Below are 12,182 nucleotides of genomic sequence, written 5' to 3' on the forward strand. Positions count from 1 at the left end.
CAGGTGGGAGTTGGAATTAATCGGACATTCAGCCTTTTAAAAAGCCAATTGTGTAAAACTTTACATCGCCTCTGTGCTTTTGTGGACGTTGCAGAGGCAACAGGCTTTGCTGGGTTCACCCACACTCAGGGTGCTAGAGACTGCACTCATGTGGCCATCAAGGTGCCAGTGGGTGAGTTGGGTACCTTCATGAGTAGAAAGGGTTCCACTCCAAGAACATGCAGATAGTTTGTGCTCACAAGTCACAGATTCAGCAAGTACGGTAGCAAGTATGGGCAGCACGGTAGCATTGTGGATAGCACAATCTCTTCACAGCTCCAGAGTCCCAGATTCGATTCCGGCTTGGGTCACTGTCTGTGCGGAGTCTGCACATCCTCCCTGTGTGTGCGTGGGTTTCCTCCGGGTGCTCCGGTTTCCTCCCACATTCCAAAGATGTACGGGTTAGGTGGATTGGCGATGATAAATTGCCCTCAGTGTCCAAAATTTGCCCTTAGTGTTGGGTGGGGTTACTGGGTTATGGGGATAGGATGGAGGTGTTAACCTTGGGTAGGGTGCTCTTTCCAGGAGCCGGTGCAGACTCGATGGGCCGAATGGCCTCCTTCTGCACTGTAAATTCTATGTCTATGTATAAGTCTGTGCAAGGTACCCTGGTAGCTCCCATGATGCCTATGACACACCCAGGTGCCAAGGTTGTTCATTGTTCCAGCTCAGTTGGATAGCTGGCTCTTGGGTGACAAAGGCTATACCTTGAAAAGGTGGCTCATGATGCCACCCTGGCACCCAAGGACAAAAGTGGAGGAGAGGTACAATAGGAATCATGCCTGCACAAGGTAATTGAGGTGTCCATTGCGCTGCTGAAGATATCAGATGCCTGAACTGATCAGGGGGAGCACTGCAATATCCTCCAGAGCACGTGTCACTATTAGTCATTGTAATCTGGCTCTGGCAAAGGGGGACCCACTGGAGGATGAGGAGAGTGAGGCAACTCCACAGGCCTTAGAGGATGACTCAAGTGACAGATTGGATGAGGAGCTCAGGGAATCACAACCTCTGTAATAAGGTCTACAGTCCCCGTTATCTATCCTAAGCGACTGGTATTTCCAGCACCTATGAAAAACATGAAGAATATTCAAACCATTGAAACAAAGTTAATATCCATCTCTCTTCCGTGACAAAAAAGGAAATTGTATTATTTTTGTGTGACTGTTGACACTAGATCACGACACTGTAAAATGAAAGAATTTCTCCCGTGAAAACCATATCTTGTACTCATGGTGCCTTAAACTTAAGCTTGCGAGTGCTAAGCCTCGGTAACCCCACTTGCCTCCTCCTCCCTCCCACTCCCCCCTCCCCTCTTCACTACTCGCCCCTTCCCACCCTTCTCCCGCCCTCCCTCTCCGCTGGATATTGAGACCCCAGCAGACAAGGGGAACAATCCTCCAACACAGAGACCAACCTCCCACCCCCACCCCCGCCATTGCTCAATGGTCAGGACATCCCCCACCCCATACCACACAGACATCAGGGTGACCCAACCTCCACCCCGCCCCATCCTCACTGACACGGGTGCACACCCCCATTCAAAATATAACCCCCACCCCCCACTGCCAAGCAGGCATAGCCCACCCCACCCCAACATTATAGGAACCCACCCCAATGGGCTTCCCTAGAGTGCCTTCCCCCCTCCCACTGCCCCTGGCTCTACCAACCTGGTACAGACACCTGGCACCCTGGCAATGGGGCAGTACCAGTGTGCCAAGCGGCTGTGCCAGGGCACTGCTCGGCCATGTCCCTCAGCACCCGGGCACTATACTCACCTCCAAGCTGCCACCTTGGTCATCATGACTAGTTTCCGCTTTTGAAAACCGATAGTGATTCCCACCTGCATTACGTCTTGCTGGCAGGGGGCAGAAATATCTGACAACTCGGGAAGAAACGGCATGAAGCTGTTTTTGAATACTAAATCAATTCAAATCCATGTTAATCAGATCTATGCCCATGCTGGGTTTCCAAACTGAGATCACCCCGCTGCAAATCCCATATGGTCCTATCACCAGAGTTAGAGGCAATAATGGGATTTGTGCCCAGGGGCCATTGGGCCCCAAATTTTGCACACTATCTCTATCCAAGTCTTTTTTCTTCAAATAATTCTTGAGCATGTAATGATTTTCAAAAATATTCAGTGCTGAATTTGAGTTAATTTCATAAAATCACAATAACAATCATAGGGAACAGGAACAGGAGTAGGCCACAGGTTCCCCAGGAAACGGGAACACGAGTAGGCCGCAGGCTCCCCAGAGGATAAGAAGCCACATGAATTCACACATTTAAACATTGTGATCATGGACAAGAATAAATTCGAAAAACTGATGAAGAGTATCACACAAACTTGTCGAGGATTCCTCTGGCAATAGCTTATAGTGTGTATTTTGATGACATTGCAATTTTAATACCGGCCTGTTTCCAATTGGACAGTGAGAGATGAACTGATAATTCTTGATTAATAAGGGGATCGGGGGTTATGGGGAGAAGGCAGGAGAATGGGGATGAGAAAATATCAGCCATGATTGAATGGCGGAGCAGACTCGATGGGCTAAGTGGCCTAATTCTGCTCCTATGTCTTATGGTCTTATGATAATGAGCTTGGAGTGAAGGTTTTGACAGAGTAGACAGTGGGCGAGATCTTCCGGCGGTTCATGCAGCCGGGATCTCCCGCTGTGGGTTTCTCAGTGGAGTGGGGTGGATTCAATAGGAAACCCCATTGACAGCGGCTGGACCAAAGGATCCCGCCGCTAGCCAGCGGCAGGCCACCTCACATCGCCGAGATACATGCCGCGGGGAGGCCAGAGAACCTCGCACAATAAAGGGATATTTCCATTCATGGAACGCCAAATCATTAATATGAGATAGTCACTGGTAAATACAATAAGAAATTCAAGAAAAATTAATTTACCCAGAGAATTACCAGAATATAGAAGTTGCTACTTCCTGGAGTAGTTGAGGTGGATAACATGGGGGTCATCACCTGAACCTCTCAACCAAGCAAACTGATAGAAGGTGGGAAGTTCGAAGAGCTGTCATTAAGGTTACAAATGACAAAATCTGAATTCTGGACAGGTACAGGTTTGGAGGGCTGAAGGGCCTGTTCCTGTGCTGTATTGTTCTTTGTTCTGATAGTCATTTCAAATATCTAATTTGCAAATTGAAGTTCATAGAATCATAGAATTTACAGTGCAGAAGGAGGCCATTCTGCCTATCAAGTCTGTACCGGCCCTTTGAAAGAGCACTCTACTTAAACCCACGCCTCCACCCTATCCCTTTATCCCCGTAACCCAGCAATCCCACCTAACCTTCTTGGACTCTAAGAGCAATTTAGAATGGCCAATCCACCTAACCTGCACATCTTTAGACTGTGGGAGGAAACCCACGCAGACACGGGGAGACCATGCAGACTCCACGCAGACAGTGACCCAAGTCCGGAATCGAAACTAGGACCCTGGAGCTGTGAAACAACTGTGCTAACCACTATGCTACCACCCTGCCCATGTGACACTCCATGTGCAAAGGCTTGTATCACTGCTTGGAATCTTAATGTAAGGCAAAGAATCACAAAGGACCCATCTCACAGTTGGGCATATAGGATTCCATGATACTATATTGAAGAGTTACTTGTCCCTGGTGACCTGGCCAATATTTATCCCTCAATCCAAACCTCTAATGATGATCTGGTTTATCAGATATGATAAACAACCAATATGATTATTGGTTGTGTTTCCTATAGTACAACAGTGATTCCACTTCAAAGGTACCTAATTGGCTCTCAAGCAATTCCCTGAGACCATGAAAGGTACCATCTAAATCCGAGTTTGTTTTTCTTCAAATAACTCTTCACCATGAAATGATTTTCAAAGATATTCAGCTTTGCAATTGATAATAATAATAATCGCTTATTGTCACAAGTAGGCTTCAATGAAGTTACTGTGAAAAGCCCCTAGTCGCCACATTCCGGCGCCTGTTTGGGGAGGCCGGTACGGGAATTGAACCTGCACTGCTGGCATCGTTCTGCATTACAAGCCAGCTGTTTCGTCCACTGTGCTAAACCAGACCCTAATATTGAATTTCAGCTGATAAAACAGGTACTATAAATGAAATAACAATCTTTTCTCAATCCTCACAGGTATTCCTCACAGCCAGCAAAGGAATGTGGAAATTACATCCAGCAGAACGGTTATAACGTTGGTTGCAATTTCTCAAAAAGTGAGATTATCCAGTTTCGAGAATTTTCTGTTTACAGAAATGGGTCCAGTGACTCAGGAAATGAGTTACCACTGACTCGAAATTTTCAGCTGCAGGACCAAGGTAATAAAAATGAGTAAATCATTCACTAGATTGAACCAGTGATGCCAGTGTGCACTGAAGGATGAATTTGCATCTGGCAATGATATTAACATGGGGGGAGGGGGTGCGGGAGGAAGACGGGATTGGTGTTTGGTTGACTGAGGTTAGGAGTGCAATGCCTCCTTTGCTAATCTTGTTGCCTCTTCAAGAAGGATCCTCAGCATTGTAGACTAGAACTCCAAACAAAGTTATAAATGGCACCCTACGTTACTGTGGCAAAGGAAATTTCTTTCATCTTTCTTGACCTGTGACACAATTACCACATCATCCTCCAAAACCTCTTCAGCAACATCCACCTGCATGTAACCTCACCCAACTGGTTCCATTCTTTTCTATCCGATCATGGGCAGAAAATCACCTGCAATGGATTCTCTTTCCACTCTCGAATCTTTACATCAGGGGCGCGATTCTCCGACTCCCACGCCGGGTGGGAGAATCGCGGGAGTGCCGGGCGATTCCCGCCACGCCGCCCTGGCACCCGCACGCGATTCTCCCACCCCCCCCAAAACGGCGTGCCGCATTTTACGACAGGCCGCTCGGAGAATTGGCATTCGCCGTTTCTAACGGCGAGGGCCGAATCTCTGGCCCGGATGGGCCGAATGGCCTGGCCAGTCCGACCGGTTCACGCCGGCGCCAACCACACCTGATCGCTGCCGGCATGAACAGCGCGCGAACGCTGCGTGTGCGGCCTGTGAGGGGGTGGGGGGGATCGAGCACCAGGGGGGTGCTCAGGAGGGGTCTCGCCCGCGATTGGTGCCCACCAATCGGCGGGCCAGCGTCTCTAAAGGACGCACTCTTTTTCCTCCGCCGCCCCGCAAGATCAATCCTCCATGTCTTGCGGGGAGGACGGCAACTGTGCATGCGCAGGTTGGCGCCGACCAACCTGCGCATGCGCGGGTGATGTCATTTAAGCGCCGCTGGCCGCATCATTAATGCGGCGCCGCTTTGACGTGGGCGCCAAGGCCCGGCGCGCGAAATTGACGCGGCGCCGCTCCGAGCCCCCTGGGGGTGGGAGAATAGGGGGCGAGGAGTGGCCTCCAACGCCGGAGTGAAACACTCCGGTTGACAATGGGATTTCCTACTGAATCCACCCCATGCCACTGGGAAGCCCATGGCGGGAGTGCACCATTGGCAGGACCGCAGAGACCGCTGGCAGAAAAAGCTGGAAGAAGGGGCGGCACTGTGGTACAGTGGTTAGCACTGCTGCCTCACAGCTCCAGGGTCCCGGGCACAATTCGGCCTCGGGTAACTGTCTGCGTGGGTTTCCTCCGGGTGCTCCAGTTTCCTCCCACAGTCACAAAGATGTGCAGGTTAGGTGGATTGCCATGCTAAATTGCCCCTTAATGTTCAAAAGGTTAGGTGGGGTTACTGGCGAGGATAGGGTGAAGGCATGGGCTTGGGTAGGGAGCTCTGGGCACGATGGGCTGAATGGCCTGCTTCTGCACTGTAAATTCTATGATTCTATGATCTCACAATATTTTGCATTGCAAGTAATGCAGGGAAGGTTCAGCCAACTGATTCCTAGGATGAAGGGGTTGCCATTTAAGGAAAGCTTCGACAGGTTGTGCCTGTATCCATTGGAGTTGAGAAGAATGATAAGTGAAATATATTAGATCCTGAGGGAAGTTGGCAAGCTGGATGTTGAAAGGAGAGTTGCCTTTGTAGGAGTACTGGAACTAGGGGACATTGTTGAAACATGTCGCCCATTTCAGATAGGATGAGAAATTGTTTCTCTCAGAGGGTCGTTAGTCTGTGGAATTTACTTTCCCAGAGAGCAGTGGAGGCTGGGTCATTGAATATTTTTAAGGCTGAATTAACTAGATTCTTGACTGACAAGGGGGTCACAGCAAAGGAGAAGCCCCAATCAGATTGGCCATGATCTTATCAAATTGCAGAGCAGGTTTGAGGGGCCGAATGGCCTATTCCTGCTCTCGAGTCATATGTTTGTATGTAACTAGCATTAGGTTCTGTTCACTCATTGCCCCTGGCCTTGATGTTCTGACGCCTGGTTAAGAAAAGGTTCAATTTAAAAATTCTCATCCTTTTTTCAAATCTCTCCATTACCTGGCCCTTCTCTATTTCTGAAATCTCCTCCAACCCTTCCCACCCTCCATTAAATCTGTGCTCCTCCGATTCTAGCCTCTTGAAAATCCCTGATTAGAAGCGCTCCGCTATTGGAGGCAATGCTTGCAACTGTCAAGATGAATAGCTCTGGAATTCCCTCTCTAATCACTTATTTTCTTTACCTCTCAGGGCGGACACGGTGGCGCAGTGGTTAGCACTGCTGCCTCACAGTGCCGAGGACCCGGGTTCGATCCTGGCCCTGGGTCACTGTCCGTGTGGAGTTTGCACTCCCCATATGTGCGTGGGTCTCACCCCACAACCCAAAAAGATGTGCAGGGTAGGTGAATTGGCCACACTAAATTGCCCCTTAATTGGAAAATAATAATTGGGTACGCTAAATTTTTAAAAAACGTTCTTTACCTCTCTTTTCTCCTTTAAGACCTACTTACCTCCTTGATTAATCTTTTGGTTATCAGCCATCATATCTCCTTAAATAGATCAGTGTCAAATTGTGTTTTATACCACTCCCATGACGTTCCTTGGGATGTTATGCTGCATTAAAGATGCTATATAAACATAAGTTATTGATCAAGAACACTTACTCCCACCTGGAGCAGCGTGACATAACGATGAGAAAATGTAATCATTTGGATTATCATCTGTTAAGACATTCCAGCTGCAAACCCATTGGAGGTAAACTTACAGATAGGACTCAGGCTAAAGAGTTGTTGGTGCAAGTATTCATTACGGAGCTAATTCAGGTTTGGTGCTAATTCTTTCAAATGCTACAGTGGATCCTGCATGTAGATAGGGAGGTTTCTTCTGAATCTAATCTTCCCCACAAGATACACAAACATTTTTAATTTATAATTCCTTCCGAAAGCAGTCTTTAGCTCAGTAGCTATCTCAATAAAACGTTACCTTCCAATTAATTCAGCGATCCTGAAAATGGTTAATGGTCTCGTGTTTTAAAACGTATCCATTCTTGGACTGCAACATTGAAGAGCACGGCCAGCACTGATTGTCCATCCCTAACTGTATGAGAGAAGGTGCCTTCTGCAATCGCTGAGTGGGGGAGGTATTCCCATAGTGCTGTTTGGCTGCGAGTTCCAGTTCAAGTCAGGGTGGTTTATGACAAGGGGGTGGGGAATAGCATTAAGTTCCTATTCATCTGCTTCCTTTGACTTTCTAAGTGCTGGACGTTGACATGAATGCTAACATTGTATTTGCCTTCTTAACTGCCAACTGAACCTGCACATTAACCTTAAGAGAATCGTGAACAAGGAATCCCAAGTCCCTTTGTGCTTCTGCTTTCCGAAGCATTTCCCTATTTAGAAAATAGTCTATGCCCTGATTCCTCCTTCCAAAGTGCATAACCTCACACTTTTCCACATTGTATTTCATTTGCCACTTGATTGTCCACTCTCCTAGCTTGTCCAGGTACATAAATCCCTGAAAGTTGCCACCCAGGTTAATAGGGCTGTTAAGAAGGCATATGGTGTGCTAGCCTTTATCAGTAGGGGGATTGAGTTTCGGAGCCACAAGGTCATGCTGCAGCTGTACATAACTCTGGTGCGGCCACTCCTGGAGTACTGCGTGCAGTTCTGGTCACCACATTATAGGAAGGATATGGAAGCTTTGGAAAGGGTTCAGAGGAGATTTACTAGGATGTTGCCTGGTATGGAGGGAAGGTCTTACGAGGAAAGGCTCAGGGACTTGAGGTTGATTTTGTTAGATTGGAGAAGGCTGAGAGGTGACTTAATAGAGACATATAAGATAGTCAGAGGGTTAGATAGGGTGGACAGTGAGAGTCTCTTTCCTCGGATGGTAATGACCAACACGAGGGGACATAGCTTTAAATTGAGGGGTGGTAGATATAGGACAGATATCAGAGGCAGTTTCTTTACTCAGAGAGTAGTAGGGGTGTGGAACGCCCTGCCTGCAACAGTAGTAGACTCGCCAACTTTAAGGGCATTTAAGTGGTCACTGGATAAACAGATGGATGAAAATGGAATAGTGTAGGTCAGATAGGCTTCAGATGGTTTCACAGGTTGGCGCAACATCGAGGGCCGAAGGGCCCGTACTGCGCTGTAATGTTCTATGTTCTATGTTCTTCTATGTTCTGCAGCCCCCTTGCTGCCTCAATACTACCTGTCCCTCTACAGATCTTTGTATCATCTGCAAACTTAGCAACAGTGCCTTCAATACCTTCTTCCAGATCATTAATGTATGTTGTAAAAAGTTGTGGTCCCAGCACAGACCACTAGTCACCGGCTGCCATCCTGAAAATGTCCCCTTTATCCCCACTCTTTGCCTTCTGCCAGTCAGCCAATCCTCTATCCATGCCAGGATCTTACCCTGAACACCATGAGCTCTTAACTTATTTAACAGTCTCCTATCTTACACCTTGTCAAAGGCCTTCTGGAAATCTAAATAAATTATGTCCACTGGTTCTCCTTTGTCTAGCTTGCTTGTTACCTCCTCAAAGAACTCTAATAGATTCATCAGACACGATCTCCCTTTGACAAAGCCGTGCTGACTCAGTCCTATTTTACCATGCACTTCCAAGTGCTTTACGATCTCATCTTTAATAACAGACTCCAAAATCTTACCAATGACCGAAGTCAGGCTAACCGGCCTATAATTTCCCGTCTTCTGCCTCCCTCCCTTTTTAAACAGTGGTGTTACATTCGCCACCTTCCAGTTCTCTGGGACCCTTCCTGCCTCCAATGATTCCTGAAAGATCATCACCAATGCCTCGACAATTTCCTCAGCTATCTCTTTTAGGATCCTGGGGTGTAGTCCATCCAGTCCAGGTGACTTATCCACCTTCAGACCTTTTCAGTTTCCCCAGACTCTTCTCCTTAGTAATGACCACTGCACTCACCTCTGCCCCCCTGGTTCTCCTGGAGCTCTGGTATCCCACTGGTGTCTTCCACCATGAAGACTGATGCAAAGTAACTATTCAGTTCCTCTGCCATTTCTTTGTTTCCTATTATTACTTCTCCAGCCACATTTTCTGATGCCTTTCTGCTGTCCTTGACATCCCTCGTCAGCCATGGATACCTTGTCCTCCCCTTAGCATGTTTCCTCCTCCTTGGGATGAATTTCTGTTGTGCCTCGCTAATAACACCCCAAAACTCCTGCCATTGCTGTTCCACTGTCTTCCCTGCTAGGCTACTTCTCCAATCAACTCTGGCCAGCTCCTCCCTCATGTCTTTGTAGTTACCCTTATTTAATTGTAATACCGTTACATCTAATTCCAGCTTCTCCCCCTCAAACTGCAGGGTAAATTCAATCATATTGTGGTCACTGCTCCCTAAGGGTTCCTTCACCTTAAGTTCCCTTATCAAGTTTGCATCATTACACATCACCAAATCCAGAATTGCCTGCTCCCCAGTCGGCTCTGTCACAAGCTGCTCCAAAAACAAAATCTCTTAAACATTCCACAAATTCCATTTATTGGTATCCACTACCAACCTGATTTTCCCAGTCCACCTGCATATTGAAGTCCCCCATGATTATTGTAATATTGCCTTTTTTACATGCCTTTTCTATCTCCTGATTTATTTTCTGCCCCACATCCTGACTACTGCTAGGGAGCCTGTACATAACGCCCATCAGGGACTTTACCTTTGCGATTCCTCAACTTTACCCTTAGAGATTCTATGCCTTCTGATCCTATATCGCTCCTTGCTATCGATTTAACTTCATTCCTTCCTAACAATGCAACCCCACCCCCTTTGCCCATTGACCTGTCCTTTCAATAGGACACATATCCTTGGATATTTAGATCCCAGCCCTGGTACCCTTGCAGCCATGTCTCTGTGATGCCTACAGTATCGTACCAGCCAATTTCAATATGCGCAACAAGCTCATTTACCTTGTTCCGTATACTGCACGCATTTAGGTAATGGTGTTGAGTTTTTCGAATGTTGTTGGAGTGGCACTCACCCAGTTAAATGGAGAGTATTCCATCTTGCACCTGACCGGTTCCTTGACTGTAGATGGTGGTGAGACTTTGTGGAGGATTAACTTGTTGCAGATGTCGAAGCCTTACACCTGCACCTGAAGCCACAGTACCTATGTGGCTGGTGCAGTTAGGTTTCTGGTCAGTAACTGCCCCTCCCGCACCCTCCCGCACCCTCCCGCACTCCAAAAATGTTGAGGGGGGTTCAGTGATTGCAGTGCCATTGAATATCAAAGGGAAGTTGGTGAGATGGTTAGACTCTCTCATGTTGGAGTTGATCATTGCCTGGCACTTGCAACTTGCTACTTATTAGCCTGAATGTTGTCCAGGTCTTGTTGCATGCCTGCTTGCAGGCAGCTGCTTTATTATCTGAGGAGTGTGAATGGAACTCAACATTGTGCAATTATCAGTAAATATCCCAACTTCTGACATTATGATGGGCAGATGGCTGTTAACGAAGCAACTGAAAATGGTAGTGTCTAGGATGGTTGTGCCTGAAGAACTCCTTCAGCAATATCCTGGGAACAAGATGATTGGCCTCCAACAACCATAATCATCTTTCTTGGTGCTAGGGTTGACTTTATCTGGTGAAGAGTTTCCCCTTTTATTCCTAATTACTTCCATTTTAGTAGTGCTCCTTCACACTACACTCACTGGCCCTTTAAATAGCACCGGTGGAGTCCATGGTACATCAGAATGCATGTCAGAAAGGAATGGTGGGCATTGGGCATTCATGGGACCTATGCAGGCCAAGGTTTGCACAGTGTGCTCCTCATCAGCCTGAGAGGCTGTTTGACATCACGTTCTGCCCACTGCAAATTATGGACCATGCACGGGAAGCGTGTGTTAATGTCCCCCCTTGCCCTTCCTGTCTCCACCATTTTGAGGGCCTCCGGTTTCTGTAGCACTGCTTTCAGTGGCAATTATAGCATGTCAAATTTTGTGGCCTCCGTGTAGAGAACACTGCTGTGTGGAATAGACTTAACAGTTTCAGTGAATACTGTGTTTTCAAGGGGGACCAGATTCCTCATTAAGCAGAGTCATAAGTGCGGTGCAAGGAACACCACAATTTTCTTTCATTCAATTTGCACCTTCATTTTTTTTCTTGAAGTTTGGGCAGCACATCGAAACATAGAAAATAGCAGCAGGGGGGAGGCCATTCGGTCCTTCAAGCCTGCTGCACCATTCATTATCATCATGGCTGATCATCCAATCCTGTCTTCCCCCATATACTTTCATCTCCTTCACCCCAAGTGCTATATCTAACAATGTCTTGAAACCATACAATGTTTTGGCCTCAACTAATTTCTGTGGCAGTGAATTCCGCAGGCTGACTACTCTCTTGGTGAAGAAATCTCTCCTCATCTCTGTCCTAAACGGTCTACCCCATATCCTCAGACTGCGACCCCTGGTTCTGGACACCCCACTTTCGGGAACAATCTTCTTGCATTCACTCTGTCTAGTCCTGTTAGAATACGATAGGTTTCTATATTTCTTATTTTTCTGAACTCCAGCAGATGCAATCCTAACTGACTCAATCTCTCCACATACCTCCAGTCCTGCCATCCCAGGTGAACTGTCTCTGCACTCCCTCTTTTGCAAAAACATCCGTCCTCAGATAAGGAAGTCAAAACTACACACAATATTCCAGGTGTGGCCTCACCTAGGCCCTGTATAATTACAGCAGAACATTCCTGCTCCTGTACTCGAATCCTGTCACTATAAAGACAAACATACCATTTGCCTTCTT

General features: G+C 47.2%; 1 protein-coding gene across 4 annotated transcripts in view; it reads left to right on the forward strand.

Moving 5' to 3' along the window:
- LOC119952105 (cytokine receptor common subunit gamma-like) overlaps positions 1 to 12,182 on the forward strand; it is a 67,941-nt gene that overhangs the window by 33,502 nt on the left and 22,257 nt on the right. For all 4 annotated transcript variants that reach the window (XR_005457765.1, XM_038775669.1, XM_038775667.1 and 1 more), the window contains exon 3: positions 4,178 to 4,359. Coding sequence is in view for 3 of the 4 variants with exons in the window: in XM_038775669.1 (XP_038631597.1) it covers positions 4,178 to 4,359 (182 nt within the window). In the remaining variant the exon portion in view is untranslated. The remainder of the gene's footprint in view (positions 1 to 4,177; positions 4,360 to 12,182) is intronic.

The sequence above is a fragment of the Scyliorhinus canicula genome, chromosome 17 (assembly GCF_902713615.1).
Source record: "Scyliorhinus canicula chromosome 17, sScyCan1.1, whole genome shotgun sequence".
Lineage (NCBI taxonomy): Eukaryota > Metazoa > Chordata > Chondrichthyes > Carcharhiniformes > Scyliorhinidae > Scyliorhinus > Scyliorhinus canicula.